Source organism: Acanthochromis polyacanthus, chromosome 9, assembly GCF_021347895.1.
Source record: "Acanthochromis polyacanthus isolate Apoly-LR-REF ecotype Palm Island chromosome 9, KAUST_Apoly_ChrSc, whole genome shotgun sequence".
Taxonomy (NCBI): domain Eukaryota; kingdom Metazoa; phylum Chordata; class Actinopteri; family Pomacentridae; genus Acanthochromis; species Acanthochromis polyacanthus.
The window spans coordinates 2,700,736-2,721,833 of record NC_067121.1 but is presented as its reverse complement, the minus strand read 5'-3'; the positions used below and the strand labels follow the sequence as shown (position 1 = coordinate 2,721,833).

Genomic DNA, 21,098 nt, shown 5'->3' with positions numbered 1-21,098 from the left:
GTTAATGTGTTTATATTTGTGTGTTTGTGTTTTTATTTGTGTGTTTTTATGTGTTCATATTTGTGTTAAATTATTTGTGTCTGTGTGGTTATGTTTACGTGTTTGTGCATTTGTGTTCTTGTATTTGTGTATTTACATGTTTACGTGTTTGTGTGTTTGTGTATTTACGTGTTAAGGTGTTTGTGTTTGTATTTGTGTGTTTGTGTATTTACGTGTTAAGGTGTTTGTGTGTTTCTGAGATGATCCAATCACCAGTTGAGCCTCTCAAACTGATCCTGCGTCAGTTTTCAGACCTCACAGGGCGTTGGACCTTTAACTCTTTGAACAAGGCACCTCATTGGTCTGCAGGATCACATGACCAGCAGGCAGCCAATCACAGGCTGTGGTGTTGATACGTGGCCGCGCTGGCTACTTTTCAGCAGGAAGAGACGCCGCTCTGTGTTCCGGTTAATTCCCGGTAGTTTGGATCAGAACCGAGCCTCCTCTGTCTCCAGCTGCTGTTACCGGTTACCGGAGCTCCATGTCCGCTGCGGAGGGGAGGAGGAGAGGCTAACCGGGGAGCTACCGTCAGCCCACCGCTCGGTGCCGGTGACCGTCAGAGGTGAGCTCCGTTAGCATCCGTTAGCTCCGGGAGTCACCGACTCATTCAGCGGCTCTGACCCGAAACACACCGCCTGACAGCCGGCCTGGGGGCTCACAGCTGCTGCCGGGTCCGGTGGCGGTGTGAGGACGAACCGAGCTACCCGAAACTGTCCGCTGGTTTCCCGCTTTCAGACAGGAGGAGCTACAGGTGGAGGTTCTGGGAGGTTCTTCTCCTGTTGGCTCCACTGGGGCGTTTTTCTCTCCTGTCATGGTTCTGGTGGAGACAACAGGAGGGTCAGGGTTTGGTTAACCTACCAACCAGAACCCTCACATCCGGCTGTAGTCTGGACTCACGGTCTGAGACGGACTCTGTTCTGTTCGTTCAGGTTCGTCAGACGTTTGGTCCAGAAACAAGAAACAGGAAATGAGTGTGTGTGGAAGGATGCTTGTGGTTCTGTAGGGGAGAACGGCTGCACAGAAAATAGAAAATAAATGACAACACTGTTTGGATCCGTGTGGAGAAATGTTGGGTACCAGCCTTTAATGTTTCAGTCAGTCCAGAACCAAACATTTAACCTGTTTAAAAGTTCTGTTTCCTTTCTGTGTGTCCTCTGCAGAAGTTTTCTGTCTCCATTCTGTCATTTTGTGTTTCGTTTTGTCGTTTTCTTCCTCGTTTGTGTTGTTTCAGGTCATTCTGTCTCCTCTTGCATTTTTTAGTTTGTTTTAAGCGACGTTTGGATCATTTTATGTCTTTTTCAGTCACATTTTGGGCATTTTTCATCTTCTTTATTTTACAAACGCATAAAAATCCTGAACATCGCATCCCAGGGATTCTGCAGGGCATTGAAAAGAATCAATAGTCATTAAATTGATTTAGCAAAAGTTAAGGCCTTAAAGGGCATTACAGATCATTAAATTTGATTCTCAGTGGCTTTAAAAAAAATTTCTGCAGTTTCCAAGAAAAGTATTTGATGGTATAAAATATTGATAATAATATAATTATGGACTGCTATTTGGCAGACGTGTACATCTGCGTGAACATGCCGAAGCTTTGCGATAATTGTTCCGGTCAGTCGGGTGCAATTGCTGTAAAACTGGATGTTTGGAAAGTGTCCGGCAGGTTGGAGCGGAGGGAGGAGAGCTGGGAAATGCAAATTCCAGCAAAACGGCTAGAAAACGTGGAGTTCAGAGAATGACTGCAGCCCGCTGGTCGTCTGGACGGAGGAGGATTTTTCAGTGCTTGTAAACACTAGAAAAGCAGTGAGAGCGCAGCCTGTTTTTCCCCCATCTGCCATTGCCAGAAATGCAGCATGTTTTTGTAAAAATGCAGCGTTTTATTATTCATGTTAACATGAAATTCATACGCCTTTACTCATTGTATTCTGAGCCATGCTTTTATTCTGAAGGATGTGTGCACCAATACGTGGAAGTGCGGTAAAACATTACCTGTCGTTTGGCGGTCTATGTTGATGACATCTCTAATAAAGACAATGTGGTTTTACCATGAAGAAAGCTGGAATTATTTCCTTAATAATTAGTTATTGATGATCAGAAATCACGGCACCACAGAATGTGTCCATTTAATTTAGATATACCTACAAACACCATGACGTTCTGCTGAGTACAGGCGTGTGTTCTGCATGTGTACGTTATGTACGGATACCGGATCACGTGACCTTAATATGTAGCGGGCGGTTCAGAAACACCCCAACAATTTAATCAGCTGTTCCTTGGATCATTTCTGATGGATAAGTCCTGATAAGTCCTCAGTGGTGGATTTGTAGTCGGATCAATCAGCTGATGTAGTGTTCACTTGTTGTCATGGTTACCAGTCCCTCCAGGAATTTGCGATGTTGCGATCGCGCGAAATCAATCAATCTCTGCGAATTTTTCGCGGCCTTGCAATTTTGTCCAATCACCACAATTTTCCCGCAATTTTGGCCCGCCTCCCGTGAGTTCCACCAATCATAGCAGCTCCCAGCACAAACGTAATGCACGTATGTCACCAAATTCACTTCCTGTTTATGGTTTGAAGATGCAGACATGTGTGATACTAATGTCTCTCATTTACCAACAAAAATTACTGCTGAAGACCGTGATAAACAATTAATTCACTGATGTTCTTCACCAAAGCGGAGCTAAACTGTTTTACACCCGTGCAATACTGTGGTGGAATACAAAAAAAAATCATCGATTGATACCACAAGAGCACCCAGCGAGGCCACCGTCTTGTCTGCCGCTGGGTGCCTCTCATTGATACTCACTTTTTTTTTTAAACATGAAACATATTAGAACGGCTGAAATGATCAGACAACAGACCACATAAATCACCATGATGGAAACTGTTGCATCCAGATCCATTAGAGCACTGAAAGAATGAAGGTAAATTATATTATTTATTCCACCAAAGAACACGGCGGAGTTATGTGACGATCAGCGTGTGTGAATCCTTCCTCTGTTACCAACATCACTCAAAAACAGACTCAGAGATTTCAATGAAGTTTTCAGGGTCGGTCAGAAATGACACAAGGACCAAATGATTAGACTTCAGCAGTGATACGGCTTAAAGTTTGGATCCTCGGATTTGTTAAGGATTTCCCATCGAGGAAGCGGCACAGCGTCTCATAGCGGCACGGTAACCATGGCAACAAGTGAACACTACCTCAGCAGCCTGCTGACGATCACATGACTGTGATCCTACAACAAATCTATCACTGTGGACGTATCGGAAACGGCACAAGGAACAACTGATTAAATTGTGGGGGTGTTTCTGAGTCCTATCAATTCCCGTTGCCCCCTGCATAGTTAGGTCACAGCACGTTAAACCAGTATCTGTCTGCTGCTAATGTCCCACCGTGGTGTGCCAGCTTTTGTGGAAATGGGTCGGAACGTTAAATAATTAATTTCGGAATAAATATTGTCAATTACAGCGTTGAAACATGTTCTACAAGCTGGAAAAATGCAGCTTTTTAGCAACTATCACTGTCTCCCATAATTTTATCACAACAAATAAGCGTAAAACATCGCAACTTTTATCGCAATTTTTTAGAAAAGCTGCCGTGAATTCAGGCATTTTCGGCCGCAACAATCACGAAAAACTCCCGCGAAATCCTGGAGGGACTGGGTTACAGTGATGATGTGCTGCTATCTCACATGGATCCAGACTGTAAACCGCATCACTGCCAGAATCTACCGTAATTTCCAGACTATTGAGTGCAGCTGAATATAAGCTGCTCTCACTGAATTTAAAAAGAAAAGGTTTTGTACATTTATAAGCCGCAGGTGTGCACAGTGTGACATGAGATATTTATACAGAAAGATTTTTAAAATCTTTTACTTACATAAATGCTTTTTCCCATGCAGTGCCTGTAACATGGCAGTAACACGACTGTAACACGCACTGAGTCAGTTCATGCTGCTGACTCCAACCTCTCACATGGATTCACTGATGCTAAGCTAACGTGCTGCTGCGCTATCTCCTTCTTTGACAGGCAGATTGATGCCTTTAACTTAAACGCTGCATCACACGCATCTTGGTGTGTTTCCATGATGAGGGTGTGTGTGTGAAACACAGAATGACTGATCTGAAGAGTTTAGTGTGAATGCATGTGATTTATTTTGAACACTGTCATTGGTCCACTGTGACCTGTTTGGTAATTTTATTGGTCTGATGTGATGAGGCTAAACGCACTGACGGCACAAAGCTCGCCCGTAAAAAACTATACGTTAGCTGCATCGTTGTTTAAGCCACAGAGTTCAAAGCGTGAAAAAAAAGTAGCGGTTTATAGTTCGGAAAGTACGGTAATCACTTGGTCCTTGTGTCATTTCTGACCTTCTCTGAAAATTTCATCCAAATACGGTGGTCTGCTTTTGAGTAATGTTGCAGACAGACGGACAGACAGACGGATGTACGCAGATCGTCACATAACTGCGCCGTGTTCCTTGGCGAAGTGAAAAAAGATGAAGTTTGGTCCAGTGGGTGTCAGTGCCATGGAATGGGCTGTGAGAGGCAGACAGCGGTTATCTGTGGCTGGTGACTTTAATGTGACCAACAGCGTAACATCTTCAGCATCTGCTTCAACCACCACAAACGGCACACCTGCAGCTGTAGTGACCACCGCTCCCACCGGGTTCTGGTGTCTGAACACTGCCGGGCAGCACCGCTCATATACATCCACTAAAAGCATTTCTGAATGGTTCCAGGCAGCGTTTCCAGATCCAGAAATAGTGAAATGTATGAACAGTTTTCATGTAGGGTAGGGTAAGAGGGGTAGACGTAGAAATAAAAAGCTTTTGCTTCTGCCTACACCCTTTCGGTTGTATAAATATTTAATGTATGGTTTTGTTTTGTTTTTTTGTTCTTGATTCCTTAAAGAACCGAATAAATTTCATTCATTCATTCATTCATTCATGTAAAAAAATCATCTTTTACAAACAAACAAACCTGTGTGATTTTTCTTGAGTTCATGGTCATGGCATTAAAATTTTTACAGTATAACATTAAAATGGAATTAAAAAGCATTAAGTTTGACTGGCTGATTTCTGCAGAAGCTCTATGTCCTCCACGTCTCCTCAGATGGACTATTGTTGTCTCCTCAGACTTCTGTGGAGGTTCTCAGTCATCCAGGTCCTGGAGATGGTAGGAGCTTTAGGAGAAACCAGCTGGATGTTCAGGAAGATGTTTCTAGAAAAGCCATCATTTATTACATTTTGGTTTGTTTTCTGCTACATTTTGGTTGTTTTACTATTTTTGTGATTGTTTTGTATTTTTTCATCAGTTTGCTTCACATTGAGGTTGTTTTATGTCTTTTTTGGATCATTTTATGTCTTTTTGCGTCATGTTTTTCGTCATTTATTTTACAAACACATAAAATCCCTGAACCATTGTGTCAACCATGTCTCCTCAGATGTTAAGCTCTGGACTAATGTTGTCTCCTCAGACTTCTGTGGAGGTTCTCAGTCATCCAGGTCCTGGAGATGGTAGGAGGTTTAGGAGAAACCAACTGGAGGTTCTCTAGAAGCGTCTTCCAGAACCTCCAGTTGATTTCTCCTGAAGCTCCTACCATCTCCTCATCCTGTACATGTTTTTCTATCTTCATGTTTCCTGACGTCTCCTCTCTCCTCTGCTCGTCATCTGTAGATGTTTCTCCATGCTGGATGGATCTCCAACAACCTCCTCCTCTGTTCTCTGGTTCTGCTGCATTTATTTTGTTCATCCGGTATAAATGTTGGTCCTGATGAATCATTTGAAGCCAGAAGAACAGAAGGTTTTAGTTTTTACAGTTTTCACTGATGAGTGCCAATGGTTTGTTTTTTGAAGAGATTTTAGAGATTTTTAAGCAGATGCGGTTCCACCTAAACATCTAGGAGCTCTGTTTTCTTTTTAAACATGTTTTGGGTTCAGACTTCAACATTTCCCAGAGATGCTGAACAGAGATCAGTACCGTCCAGAACCACTAAAAGCAGCCCTCTGTGATCCGACCCACAGCTGTGACCGTCAGCCATGAGCGCCGAGCCGGACGCCCTCGCCGTGGTCAACCAGCTGAGGGACCTGGCTGCAGACCCCATGAACCGCAGGGCCATCGTCCAGGACCAGGGCTGCCTGCCAGGACTCATCCTGTTCCTGGACCACCCCAACCCTCAGGTGGTCTACTCCGCCCTGCTGGTGAGCCTCCTGACCTCCACACATGTTTGTTTTTTAAAAAGTCAGACTTTCGGCTGTTTGAAGCCAAGAAAAAAATCATGGAGCAGCAGTCAGTTGAAGCTGTTTCCAGATTAAATCAACCAGATCTTCTGAAAGTTCCCACCAGACCTTCTCTGGTTCTTCATCTCCAGTAACTTTATCAATGACCAGAGTTCTGCCTTCATACTGGGAATATTTCCAGAGTTCCAGGTCCTTGAAGTCCATAGAGGAGAACGTCTCCTGGAGAAAGTTCTAGAGTAGTAGTAGTCAGTAGGTCTACTCTAGAAATTTCTCTAGTTGTCAGTAGGTCTAGTCTCGAGCTTTCTGCAGTTTTCGGTAGGTCTACTCTACAACTTTCTCCAGGTGTTGGTACACACGTGGACAAAATTGTTGGTACCCCTCAGTTAAAGAAGGAAAAACCCACAATTCTCACTGAAATCACTTGAAACTCACAAAAGTAACAATAAATAAAAATTTATTGAAAATTAAATAATCAAAAACAGCCATCACTTTTGAATTGTTGATTAACATAATTATTTAAAAAAACAAACTAATGAAACAGGCCTGGACAAAAATGATGGTACCTCTATAAAAGATTGAAAACTATTTGACCAGAGTGACATGATTAACTCAGGTGTGTCATTTAATTGACATCACAGGTGTTTCCAAACTCATAATCAGTCAGTCTGCCTATTTAAAGGGAGACAAGTAGTCACCCTGCTGTTTGGTGAAAAGGTGTGTACCACACTGAACATGGACAACAGAAAGCGAAGGAGAGAATTGTCCCAGGACATCCGAAAAAAAATGATAGACAAACATCTTAAAGGTAAAGGCTATAAGACCATCTCTAAACAGCTTGAAGTTCCTGTGACAACAGTGGCTCATATTATTCAGAAGTTCAAGACCCACGGGACAGTAGCCAACCTCCCTGGATGTGGCCGCAAGAGGAAAATTGATGACAAATTGAAGAGACGGATCGTTGGAATTGTATCCAAAGAGCCCAGAGCAACCTCCAAAGAAATTAAAGGTGAACTCCAAGGCCAAGGTACATCAGTGTCAGATCGCACCATTCGTCGTTGTTTGAGCCAAAGTGGACTTCATGGGAGACGACCAAGGAGGACACCACTGCTGAAAAAAACTCATAAAAAAGCCAGACTGGAATTTGCAAAAATGCATGTTGACAAGCCACAAAGCTTCTGGGAGAATGTCCTTTGGACAGATGAGACCAAACTGGAGCTTTTTGGTAAGGCACATCAACTCTATGTTCATAGACTCAAAAACCAAGCATACGAAGAAAAGAACACTGTCCCTACGGTGAAACATGGAGGAGGCTCAGTAATGTTTTGGGGCTGCTTTGCTGCATCTGGCACAGGGTGTCTTGAAAGTGTGCAAGGTACGATGAAATCTGAAGACTATCAAGGCATTCTGGAGAGAAATGTGCTGCCTAGTGTAAGAAAGCTTGGTCTCAGTCGCAGGTCATGGGTCTTCCAACAGGACAACGATCCAAAACACACAGCCAAAAACACCCAAGAATGGCTGAGAGAAAAGCGTTGGACTATTCTAAAGTGGCCTTCTATGAGCCCAGATCTGAATCCCATTGAACATATGTGGAAGGAGCTGAAACATGCCATTTGGAGAAGACACCCATCAAACCTGAGACAACTGGAGCTGTTTGCTCATGAGGAGTGGGCCAAAATACCTGTTGACAGCTACAGAACGCTCATTGACAAATACAGAAATCGTTTAATTGCAGTGATTGCCTCAAAAGGTTGTGCAACAAAATATTAAGTTATGGGTACCATCATTTTTGTCCAGCCCTATTTCATTAGTTTGTTTTTTTAAATAATTATGTTAATCAACAATTCAAAAGTGATGGCTGATTTTGATTATTTAATTTTCAATAAATTTTTATTTATTGTTACTTTTGTGAGTTTCAAGTGATTTCAGTGAGAATTGTGGGTTTTTCCCTCTTTAACTGAGGGGTACCAACAATTTTGTCCACGTGTGTAGGTCTACTCTAGAACTTTCTCCAGGTGTTGGTAGGTCTACTCTAGAACTTTCTCCAGGTGTCAGTAGGTCTACTCTACAACTTTCTCCAGGTGTTGGTAGGTCTACTCTAGAACTTTCTCCAGGTGTCGGTAGGTCTGCTCTAGAACTTTCTCCAGGTGTCGGTAGGTCTACTCTAGAACTTTCTCCAGGTGTCGGTAGGTCTGCTCTAGAACTTTCTCCAGGTGTTGGTAGGTCTACTCTAGAACTTTCTCCAGGTGTCGGTAGGTCTGCTCTAGAACTTTCTCCAGGTGTCGGTAGGTCTACTCCAGAACTTTCTCCAGGGGACGTTCTCCTTTCCTGCTTCCAGTCTTTAAGTTTAGTCTCACTTAGAACATTTCAGGTCCTTGAAGTCCATAGAGGTGGTCCACATTTATCACTTTTTAATGGACTTTTTCCATCATTTCTGAGCCTCAGAACTTCATCAGTCCAGCAGATAGAACCATGACATTTAGGAGGAGAAACACACCTGAGATTTGGTAGAAACTGACACCAGATAAGTTTAAATCCATCCAGGTGTCTCAGTCTGAAAATCATCCAGATCCAACCAGTTTTTGAGTCATTTTGGGAAAATTTCAGGTCCTTTTGAACATTTTCTGGAATAATCTGGGGAAATACTGAATAATTTTGGAAGATTTTTGTCTTTTTTTTTGGACTAAAATGTACAATTTTGGGACAATTTTTGTCAAATTTTAAATGTCTTTTGTCATTCACAACTGTTTTTGACACACATTGAGAGACTTTGGATACTTTTGGACAACTTTCATTTAACTTCAAAATATCTATCAGTTTAAGTCCATCCAGGATCTCCATCTGAACACTGGATCTGGTTTCTGTTCATTTCCTCTAGAACCAGCTGTGATCGTCAGTATTATGGGATGTATCCTAGTGATCATCGGTATTATGGGATGTATCCTGGTGATCATCGGTATTATGGGATGTATCCTGGTGATCATCAGTATTATGGGATGTATCCTGGTGATCATCAGTATTATGGGATGTATCCTGGTGATCATCAGTATTATGGGATGTATCCTAGTGTGAACGGTTTAATATCTATGACGTAGGTTTCTGTTTCAGTTTGTCCAAAGTTACTTAAAATCATCTAAAATGGTCCAATCTTCCTCAAACGTCATCAGATCCTTCCCAGAATGACTCCTAATGTGTCCAGAGGTCCTAACATCTGTCCAAAATGCCTCAAAGCTTTTCCAAAGTGACTTGAACTTTGGCCAGAATGACAGCAACTTGTTAAAAATGTCTCAGAAATTGTTGTTTTGTGTCTTGGTTTTGTCATTTTGTGTCTCGTTTTTATTCATTTTGTCTTGTGTCATTTCATGTCTTATTTTTGTGTTTGTCTCGCTTTTGTTGTTTTGTCTTGTTAATGTCATTTTTGTCATTTTGTCTTTTTTGTTGTTTTTGTCATTTTGTGTCTCCTTTCTGTCTCTTTTTGTTGTTTTGTGCCTATCTTCATCATTTTGTGTCATTGTTGTCATTTTGTGTCTTTTTTGTTGTTTTTGTCATTTTGTGTCTTGTTTCCTGTCTTATTTTTGTCGTTTTGTGTCTCGTTTGTGTTATTTATTGCTTCTCTGAGGTTCTGTCGGACCCTTGTTGTTCCAGGCCGTCCGGTACCTGGCAGAATGTCGAGCCAACCGGGAGAAGCTGAAGGGGGAGCTGGGGATGATGCTGAGCCTCCAGAACGTGGTTCAGAAGTGAGTCTGGGTTCTGGTTCTGCTCGCTCTAATGTGATGCCTTCAGATACCACGGGACGGACCGACTGGTTGGTCTGATCAGAGAAAAGCAGCAGGTTCTGGGTGTCTTCTGTTTCATTCTTCCTGACACCTGTGAGCAAACAGAACAACCACAGCTACAGGTTTTCAGTGTTGTCTGGTTTTATTGGTGTTGTTGGTCCTTTGACCACTTTTATTTAAAACCCAACCAGGGACAGGAGTTGTAAATTAGCTCTGTGCTACACACTCTGTATGTAATGCATCAGTTCTATGTGTTCTATGGTAATTGCATAGTGCCTCATCAAATACATGAATAATTAAAAAAATACACATTTAGGATGACAGCAACGATAATTAAAGAGAGCCTGTAATTGGTTCTACCAAAATGAAAGCGCCTGGAATCAAAACAACATTTTGGTTGTTTTACGGGTATTTGTTTCTTACATTGTGGTTTGTTTTCTGCCACATTTTGTTAGTTTCAGATATTTTTGTGATTGTTTTGTTGTTTTTCCATCATTTTGCATCACATTTAAGGTGTTTTACATCTTTTTTGGATCATTTTATCTTTCTGTGATTGTTTTGAGTCACATTTTGGGCATCTTCCTCTAGTTGGTTTCTCCTGAAGCTCCTACCATCTCCTCATCCTGTAGATGTTTTCTATCTCCATGTTTCCTCTCTCCTCTGCTCATCATCTGCAGATGTTTCTCCATGCTGAATGGATCTCCTCTGTTTCTGCTGCGTTTATTTCTTGGTTTTCCTCTCAGTCTCTCTGAGGAAACACTGCCTGCAGTTCAACCTAAACCTCTCTGAATGTTCTTCCTGTCTTCTTTCTGTTTTTGCCTTTTCCTGCTGATAAGTGTTGTCATTTCTTAGAGACAGCTTCTCCTTTAACCCTGCTGCTGTGTTTTGGTGTCAACAGATTGAGTTATTGTTGATTCTTCAACAGTAGACCTGTAGAAGCCATTTTAATGAAATATTTCGATCAGAACGGCAGCACTCCACCCTATGTCTGCTGTCCATGAGCCTAAATCTGAAACGTCTGACACGGTTCTGTCAGGTCGACGACTCCCGGAGAGACGAAGCTGCTGGCGTCGGAGATCTACGAGCTCCTGCAGGCGTCCAGCGGCACCGAGTCGGAGCCGGCCGAGGAGACCGTCAGCAGCCGGAGGAAGGCCCAGTTCTTCCTGGGCTCCAGCAACAAGAGGGCCAAGACCATCATCCTGCACATCGACGGGCTGGACGACTCGGTGAGACCCAGACACACTCATTTATTCTTTCATCCAGTCACTCATTCACTCATTCATTCGTTTTGGTAAGAGTGGGTGTGTGTTTCATGTTTTAAATATTGTACAGCACTTTGTGTTGCATTCTTAGTATGAAAAGTGCTTTGTAAATAAAGTTTGATTTATTCCTTTATCCATTCATTCTTTCTTTTATTTATTCAGCCATTCATTCAGTCATTTATTCATTCAGTCAGTCATTCATTTATATATTTGTTAATTCATTCATTTATCCATTATTTTATTTATTTATTCAGTCATGTATTTTTTCTTCATTTGTTTGTCATTTATTTATGAATTTTTCATTCATTCATTCTTAACTAGCCGTTAGCCCCTGTGGAAGCAGCTAACGTCCTGATCTGTTTTGATGTCTGTTTTTAATCTGTTTCAACCTGCTAATTTAGCTGCCAAGTACTAGCTGTTAGCATAGCATTAGCCCCTGTGGAAGCAGCTAAGGTCCTGATCTGTGTTAATGTTTGTTTAATCTGTGGTTGCCTGTTAACTTAGCTGTTAGCATAGCATTAGCCCCGTGGAAGCAGCTAACGTCCTGATCTGTGTTGATGTTTGTGTTTAATCTGTGGTTGCTTGTTAATTTAGCTACTAGCCGTTAGCATAGCATTAGCCCCTGTGGAAGCAGCTAACGTCCTGATCTTTGTTGATGTTTGTGTTTAATCTGTGGTTGCTTGTTAATTTAGCTACTAGCCGTTAGCATAGCATTCGCCCCCGTGGAAGCAGCTAACGTCCTGATCTTTGTTGATGTTTGTGTTTGATCTGTGGTTGCCTGTTAACTTAGCTGTTAGCCGTTAGCATAGCATTAGCCCCTGTGGAAGCAGCTAACGTCCTTATCGGTGTTGATGTTTCTGCTTCTTGTTCAGTAAATTATTCAGACAGGAAGCTGTGACTTTAACACAGCAATGAGACTGCCAGAACTGACGAATGTGATCTTTCAGGGTCGGAGGAGTCTGTGTGAGGAGGCTCTGCTGAAGATCAGAGGAGTCATCAGCTTCACCTTCCAGATGGCCATCAAGAGATGCATCGTCCGAATCCGCTCAGACCTGAAGGCCGAGGTGAGCTTCTGTTCCACCAGAGGGTCAACAGATAAGCATGATGAGGATTATTTAATGGATGGTAGTGAGAGGACGGTTTGTTCCAGATAAAACCAGTTATAGTCCTCAGATTATTCATCCCAGTGACATTTGATTGAATCTGAAAAGGACGAAAACAAGTGAGACAGAGTTTAAACTTTAATGATGAATCTAAAATATTCCAGTTTGCTCCACCAGAAGGCCTCAAAACTGGTCAAAGTTTTCAATTTAAAGCTTTGACTAAACACTAAACTACTGCAAAGAGTCAGAAAACCACCGCGAAGAGACAGAAAACCACCGCGAAGAGACAGAAAACCGCCGCAAAGAGACAGGAAACCACCGCGAAGAGTCAGACAACCGCCGCAAAGAGTCAGACAACCACCGCAAAGAGTCAGACAACCGCCGCAAAGAGTCAGACAACCACCGCAAAGAGTCAGGAAACCGCCGCAAAGAGTCAGGAAACCGCCGCAAAGAGTCAGACAACCGCCGCAAAGAGTCAGACAACCGCCGCAAAGAGTCAGACAACCACCACAAAGAGTCAGGAAACCGCCGCAAAGAGTCAGGAAACCGCCGCAAAGAGTCAGACAACTGCCGCAAAGAGTCAGGAAACCGCCGCAAAGAGTCAGACAACCGCCGCAAAGAGTCAGGAAACCGCCACAAAGAGTCAGGAAACCGCCGCAAAGAGTCAGGAAACCTGCGCAAAGAGTCAGGAAACCGCCGCAAAGAGTCAGGAAACCGCCGCAAAGAGACAGGAAACCGCCGCAAAGAGACAGGAAACCGCCGCAAAGCGTCAGGAAACCGCCGCAAAGAGTCAGGAAACCGCCGCAAAGAGTCAGGAAACCGCCGCAAAGAGACAGGAAACCGCCGCAAAGCGTCAGGAAACCGCCGCAAAGAGTCAGGAAACCGCCGCAAAGAGTCAGGAAACCGCCGCAAAGAGACAGGAAACCGCCGCAAAGCGTCAGGAAACCGCCGCAAAGAGTCAGGAAACCGCCGCAAAGAGTCAGGAAACCGCCGCAAAGAGTCAGGAAACCGCCGCAAAGAGACAGGAAACCGCTGCAAAGCGTCAGGAAACCTCCGCAAAGAGTCAGGAAACCGCCGCAAAGAGTCAGGAAACCGCCGCAAAGAGTCAGGAAACCGCCGCAAAGAGACAGGAAACCGCCGCAAAGCGTCAGGAAACCGCCGCAAAGAGTCAGGAAACCGCCGCAAAGAGACAGGAAACCGCCGCAAAGCGTCAGGAAACCGCCGCAAAGCGTCAGGAAACCGCCGCAAAGAGACAGGAAACCGCCGCAAAGCGTCAGGAAACCGCCGCAAAGAGACAGGAAACCGCCGCAAAGCGTCAGGAAACCGCCGCAAAGCGTCAGGAAACCGCCGCAAAGAGACAGGAAACCGCCGCAAAGAGACAGGAAACCGCCGCAAAGCGTCAGGAAACCGCCGCAAAGCGTCAGGAAACCGCCGCAAAGAGTCAGGAAACCGCCGCAAAGAGACAGGAAACCGCCGCAAAGCGTCAGGAAACCGCCGCAAAGCGTCAGGAAACCGCCGCAAAGAGACAGGAAACCGCCGCAAAGAGACAGAAAACCGCCGCAAAGAGACAGGAAACCGCCGCAAAGCGACAGAAAACGACCACAAAGAGACAACATTTTTATAAAGAATTCCTGTAAAATGCAGCTTTTCCTCATTTTAAACTCTTTCTGTGGTCAGTTCTCTGATCGCCTCTAAATTTAACTGTTTTTTTTTTTTCAGTTTTTCACACCTGGGAAGTTATTAGATTTTGTGAGAAAATGCAGCTTTTCCACCTGACAAGACTAAAGAACTATTTTAAACATTGGAATGGTTTAAAAGCTGCATTTTGTCTGAAACTTTTACAACACTTAGGATAATAATGGTTTCGGACGTGACAGTTTTAGTCAATAAAAGCAGAGACGTCTGGTTCTGATGTCATTTCCATCCAGAGGATGATTGCAGGTTGAACTGGACCGTTCTGCTGCTGAAGGTGGCTGGTCTGGTACCTCACAGCTTCTTTTTGTGGTTTGTGTGTCTTCAGGCTCTGGCCTCTGCGATCGCCTCCACTCAGGTGATGAAGGCTCAGCAGGTGGTGAAGACCGAGAACGGAGAAGAGGTCAGTTTGTTCACAGCTCCACGACAGAACAAAGAACAGCTGCAAAGACACGCAGAACAGCTGCAAAGACACGCAGAACACACACACAGAACAGCTGCAAAGACACGCAGAACAGCTGCAAAGACACGCAGAACAGCTGCAAAGACACACAGAACACACACACAGAACAGCTGCAAAGACACACAACGCACACACAGAACAGCTGCAAAGATACAGAACAGCTGCAAAGACACACAGAACAGCTGCAAAGACACGCAGAACAGCTGCAAAGACACACAGAACACACACACAGAACAGCTGCAAAGACACGCAGAACAGCTGCAAAGACACGCAGAACAGCTGCAAAGACACACAGAACACACACACAGAACAGCTGCAAAGACACACAACGCACACACAGAACAGCTGCAAAGATACAGAACAGCTGCAAAGACACACAGAACACACACACAGAACAGCTGCAAAGACACACAACGCACACACAGAACAGCTGCAAAGACACACACAACGCACACACAGAACAGCTGCAAAGACACACACAACGCACACACAGAACAGCTGCAAAGACACACACAACGCACACACAGAACAGCTGCAAAGACACACACAACGCACACACAGAACAGCTGCAAAGACACACAACGCACACACAGAACAGCTGCAAAGACACACAGAACACACACACAGAACAGCTGCAAAGACACACAACGCACACACAGAACAGCTGCAAAGACAACGCACACACAGAACAGCTGCAAAGACAACGCACACACAGAACAGCTGCAAAGACACACAACACACACAGAACAGCTGCAAAGACACACACAACGCACACACAGAACAGCTGCAAAGACACACACAACGCACACACAGAACAGCTGCAAAGACACACACAACGCACACACAGAACAGCTGCAAAGACACACAACGCACACACAGAACAGCTGCAAAGACACACAGAACACACACACAGAACAGCTGCAAAGACACACAACGCACACACAGAACAGCTGCAAAGACAACGCACACACAGAACAGCTGCAAAGACACACAACACACACAGAACAGCTGCAAAGACACACAGAACAGCTGCAAAGACACACAGAACAGCTGCAAAGACACACAACACACACAGAACAGCTGCAAAGACACACAAAACAGCTGCAAAGACAAAACGGCTGCAAAGACACACAACGCACACACAAAACCGCTGCAAAGACACACAACATTGGTACCAGGAGACACAACACGACAACAGACCGACACAAAATGAACAGATGCTAATTCACTGCCAAATTTAAACCACCTCTGAGACACACTGGATGAAAAACAGCTGCAAAATTAGAGTCAGAGACACAAAACGACCACAGAGACACAAAACGACCACAAAGACACAAAACCACTACAAAGAGACACAAAACGGCCAAAAAGAGAGACAAAACAACCACAGACACAAAAAACAACCAAAAAGGGACGCAAAACGACTACAAGGAGACACAAAACGACCAGAAAGAGTCAGTGTGTCAGTGTTTTTATCTGATTCCTCCAGCGCCGTCCTGCAGACCCAGTTTGGGTCCATCAGAACCAGGTCTGCTCTAACAGCTGCTGTCTCCCTGTCGGTGTCTCCAGGTGTTGATCCCGTTGGTGGAGGACGGCTCGGTGGAGGTGGAGCAGAACGTGGACCTGCCGGACTATCTGCCCGAAGACGAGAGTCCGTCTCAGGAGCCCGACAAAGCGATGAGCCGGGTGGGATCGGGACAGGACGGGGCCAGCTGGCTCGGGGCTGCCGCCAACTTCCTGTCACGCTCCTTCTACTGGTGACCCAGCAGAGGGCGCCGACCCCCTCACCCTCCGTCAAACCCCCACCACCAAAACCTTCCAGCTGCCAAATCTCACTGCCAGAGAGGCTGTGAACCAGAACCGCCCTCTCCGGGCCACTCGTCAGTTTCCATGGCGACGCCGTAAACGGGTGTTACTAACCAAATTGTCTTAACGGACGGGAGGCGTCCTGAAGCGACGTGAACAAACATTGAAATACACAGACCTGAACCAGGACCTTTGACCTGTTGAGTATTTATTGGACCAAACCGGGTCCACAAACACCAGCCTCCTGCTGGGACATGTTTTATCCAGAGTTTCCTGGTCTGCAGTCTGGGACCTACAACAAAGTTCTGAAAGACTTCTATTTAGTTTTACCCTCAACAAACCATCTCCCTGACAAGCCGTTTAAAGGCTATCATAGCTGCTTCAGTTGAAACCTACTGGACTTCTCTTGTTGCCCAATCTGAGGTGGTCTTCAAGAACCTCCAAGAGAGGTCCAGGGGGTTTCTACTGAATCAGCTACGATTATTTAAAGGTTCAGCATCTCCAGAAATAAAACTCCAGCAGCCATGAAAAGTGGTTAGAACAGACTGGATAGTTTCATCACAACAACTGAATGAATCCAGCCGAGGACATAGTTTCGTGAATGGAGAAAAGTGAAAAATAATATAACTTTCAGAAATTCCTTTGTTTATCTGTGGATGGAACCATATTTCTAGTAAAATCCAGTCTTTGGTCCAGATTTCTCCAACTGTTGAGGCTCTAACATCAGTAGAATCTGATGTGAGGAAAGTTTAAGATGTTTAGACTAAATGTTGATGTGGACTCATTGGTAGGAACCAGAACCTGGAGTTCATAGAGGTCTAGATGTTCATGGAGGTCTAGATGTTCAATTAACGTTTGAGGCTGATTTGACCTTAAAGAATGTTTCCATCCAGATGTCTGTCTGTTCTCACCAGGTTTCATGACTTCAGAAGTTTTGTTTCTGGACATACTGAACCTTTAAATGGCTTCACAGCTAAGACATTATTAAACGATGAAACAGAGAATTTCCCAGGTGTGGAAAAATAGGAAATTCTCCAAATTCTGCCAATTTTAAAAAAATCATAGAACTTAGTTTTTGGCCCCAATTAACAGAATTATGAAGACTGAACAAAATCAACACGTTTCTGATTTATGTCTGAAGCTGCAGAGACTTTCTTTATTGGTGATCTATTGAGCTGAACTTTGATCACATCTCTGAAGTCCTGCCAACTTCTCAGAACAAACAGTACTCACCTTCATTCCACTGATTAGTCATTCCATCAAACATCAACCAGAGCCTCAGACCAGAACCTCCTCAGAACATCTGCTTCTTTATCTTCAGTAACTTTATCAATGATCAGAGTTCTGCCTTCATACTGGGAATATTTCCAGAGTTCCAGGTCCTTGAAGTCCATAGAGGAGAACGTCTCCTGGAGAAAGTTCTAGGGTAGTAGTTGTCCGTAGTGTCTGCTCTAGAACTTTCTCCAGTTGTCAGTAGGTCTGCTCTAAAACTTTCTCTGGTTGTCGGTAGGTCTACTCTAGAACTTCTCCAGTTGTCGGTAGGTCTACTCTAGAACTTCTCCAGGTGTCGGTAGGTCTACTCTAGAACTTCTCCAGTTGTCGGTAGGTCTACTCTAGAACTTCTCCAGTTGTCGGTAGGTCTACTCTAGAACTTCTCCAGTTGTCGGTAGGTCTACTCTAGAACTTCTCCAGGTGTCGGTAGGTCTACTCTAGAACTTCTCCAGGTGTCGGTAGGTCTACTCTAGAACTTTCTCCAGGGGACGTTCTCCTTTCCTGCTTCCAGTCTTTAAGTTTAGTCTCACTTAGAACATTCCAGGTCTTTGAAGTCCGTAGAGGTGGATCCAGATTTATCACTTTTTAATGGACTTTTTCAGAACTTCATCAGTTCAGCAGATAGAATAATGACATTTAGGAAGAGAAACATCTGAGTTGTGGTAAAAACTGACACCAGATCAGTTTAAATCCATCCAGGTCTAAATAATAAATTATATTTTTGGTATACAGGATTTTTTTTCTTGAACTTTGGGATCATTTTGACGATTTTTATCATTCTTAACAAATTTTGGCTTTTCAGACACATTTTAAAGCTGTGGTGGACAATTATTGACTCTTTTGGTTCAGGTTTGGACCATCTTTGATGATTTTGTGCAAGTTTTATTTGATTTATGGAAATTTTTGAGTGACTGAACAAATTTCATTTTATTTTGAATAATTTTCTAACAACTTTGTGGTAATTTTGGACAAAGTCTGAGTCAGAGCACTGGATTTATGTCAATTTGACAAATTAAAACAAAAAAACTTTAGTTATTTTTCAAAGAAATTTAAGTTCGTTTGACAGCCTTTTGCATTTCTGGACAAATTGTATGTAGTTCTATGTAATTTCCTCTACAGCCAGCTGTGATCATCAGTATTATGGGATGTATCCTGGTGTGAACAGTTTAGAGTCCTAGAAACAATTATTGGTTCCCTGGATGTGTTTCTGATTATCTACCAGAGAAACTTTAATGTTGGTAGGAGGTTGGTCAGAACTAGAACCAGGACCATCTAGAGACTGGATCCACTCTGGGTGACTTTAATGTTAGTCAGAACAGGTTCTAGTCACTGTGAAGGTAGAACTTTGCTTCGTTCCATAAAGTTACTGTAGATAAAGAGTCAGCAGGTTGTGAGGAGGTTCATCCAGTTTGGGTTGATTTTATGCCGTCATCAGTGGAGTCAGAAACAGAACAAGTTCTCAGTAGAAGTGCAGATATAGTTCATATGTTCATAGATTTCAGATGCTGAAACCAGGTTTCCATCTGAATGAAGTTCAGATTTCTGCAGAACTTCCAGAACTCATCAGCATGAGAAGGTTGTGGGTGTGGTAGTGTTTTAGATGAGGAGGTCACAGGTTTGATTCCTGGTGGCTTCAGTCCGTCTTCAGGTCATCTGGACCGTCTGTTTACACCGACAGAGCCAACGCCTTCAGACTGAGCTCTGACGTTGGAGCTCTGACGTTGGAGCGCCGGATCAGATCTCTGGTCCGGCTTCATGGAGCGATGTTACCCATTCTTACTTCCTCTACTGGAGACCAGTTACAGTTTGTGACTCTTTTTTCTTTTGCACATTTAAATGTGATGTTTTAGGAGGAGGAATGAGCAGCCTGGACTTCATCAGAACCAGCTGATGAACTTCATTTCCTGCTGGCTGATCAAACGTCAGAAACTTTCCAGCTTCATACATCCAGGTTTTATCTGAGCACAAGTCCAAAACCCCCCATTTAGCTTCCTAAGAAGTGTGATGAAACTTGACTTTCAAAAACAGAAGTGTGATTTCTCCTTCCTGCAGCATTTCCAGCCTTCACAGAGTCCTGTTCTGTCCACATGTCGGCTGGGATGAGTTTAAACCCAGAATCCTGAGAGAAAAAGTCTGACTTCTGACCGAAAAGACAGAAACCTGAAATTAAAGTCAAAGTGTAGAGAAAACAAGTAAAACATAAAGAGATTCGAGTCAGAGTTTAGGGAGGAAATGGACAGAACTGAGAGAGAAAAGTCAGAAATCTACGTTAAATTCTGGGGAAAAGGACTTAATTCAGAAGGAAATAATAAAAATTCCAACTTCAAAGACAGAAATGTGAAATTAGTGTGAGAATTTATAGAACACAAGTTTAAATTCAGAGTTCAGAGAAACAAGGAAAAAAATGATTTAAAAGACAGAAGGTTCAGATAAAGTCAGAATTTAAAGATAAAAAGTCAAAATTCTGAGTTTAAAATAAGAATTTTGGAAAAATAGGAAGAGTCAGAATTTTAGATAAAGCAGAAAATCCAGAGGAGGAAAGTCTAAATTCTGGCATCAAAGTCAGAAACTCACGAGTTAAAGTCAGAACTGGTGGAAAAAAGTCAAGTCTGAATTTAAAATCGAAAATTAAAGTCAGATTTCTGGGTTTCAAGTCAGAATTTGGTGAAAAAACGTAAAAAAAAAATCTCAGTTTTAAAGACTGAAATTTGAGTTTAATGTCAGAATTCTGTGAAAAAATGAATTTAAAGTTGGGATTTTGAGATTAAAGTCAGATTTTTTTTTAAACGGATGTCAGAATTTGGTGGAAAAACAAAGTCAAGTCTGAATTTTATAGCTGAAATTTGAGATTAATATCAGAATTCTGTGAAAAATAGTAAAGAAACAGATTTTAAAGTCGGAATGTGGTGCAAAAGAAAATCAGAATTCTGAGTTTTAAATGTGAAATTTGAAATTATTGTCTGAATTCTTTGACAAACGGTCAAAAGTCTGAGTCCAAAATCAGGAATTTGATAAAAGAAAAAGGTCAGAATTTGGTTGGAAAAACGACGTAATCGTGGGTTTAAAACTCTGAGGTTGTCAGTCTGGTTTCCTTCAGGTGGACGTGTTCCAGCTGTTCACATTTAAAGGTTTTTTATTTTACAGAGAATAAACCTGCATGAGCTCATCCTTCCTCTCAGGTTTCCTTCCAGTTTGAAGCAGATTCATGAGGAAGGTGTTTTCCTGAATAATGTGGGTTCTTCATCAGCTGCTGTGTTCATTCCTTCACGTTTGAATAAAAACACTCAAATGATTTATTTTTACATCATTATTTTTAAAAAGTATTCCTAAAGCACACATGGTGTCACTTTAAATTAGTTCTACTCTTTAATATAAATCTGGAATTTTTCTGAATATTTTTTAGATTTTACAAACTTGGTTTTTTTTTCATTTTTTAAAATA

At 43.0% G+C, this 21,098-nt stretch overlaps 1 protein-coding gene across 1 annotated transcript; it reads left to right on the top strand.

Moving 5' to 3' along the window:
* Nucleotides 1-344: 344 nt before the first annotated feature.
* On the top strand, nt 345-20,949 carry LOC110963061 (armadillo repeat-containing protein 1-like). Its single transcript, XM_022211241.2, has 7 exons — nt 345-601; nt 6,071-6,247; nt 9,929-10,020; nt 11,096-11,285; nt 12,269-12,385; nt 14,445-14,519; nt 16,149-20,949. The coding sequence occupies exons 2-7, from the start codon at nt 6,086-6,088 to the stop codon at nt 16,338-16,340; spliced, it is 828 nt and encodes a 275-aa protein (XP_022066933.1). The 5' UTR covers nt 345-601; nt 6,071-6,085; the 3' UTR covers nt 16,341-20,949.
* The last annotated feature ends 149 nt before the right edge of the window (nt 20,950-21,098 follow it).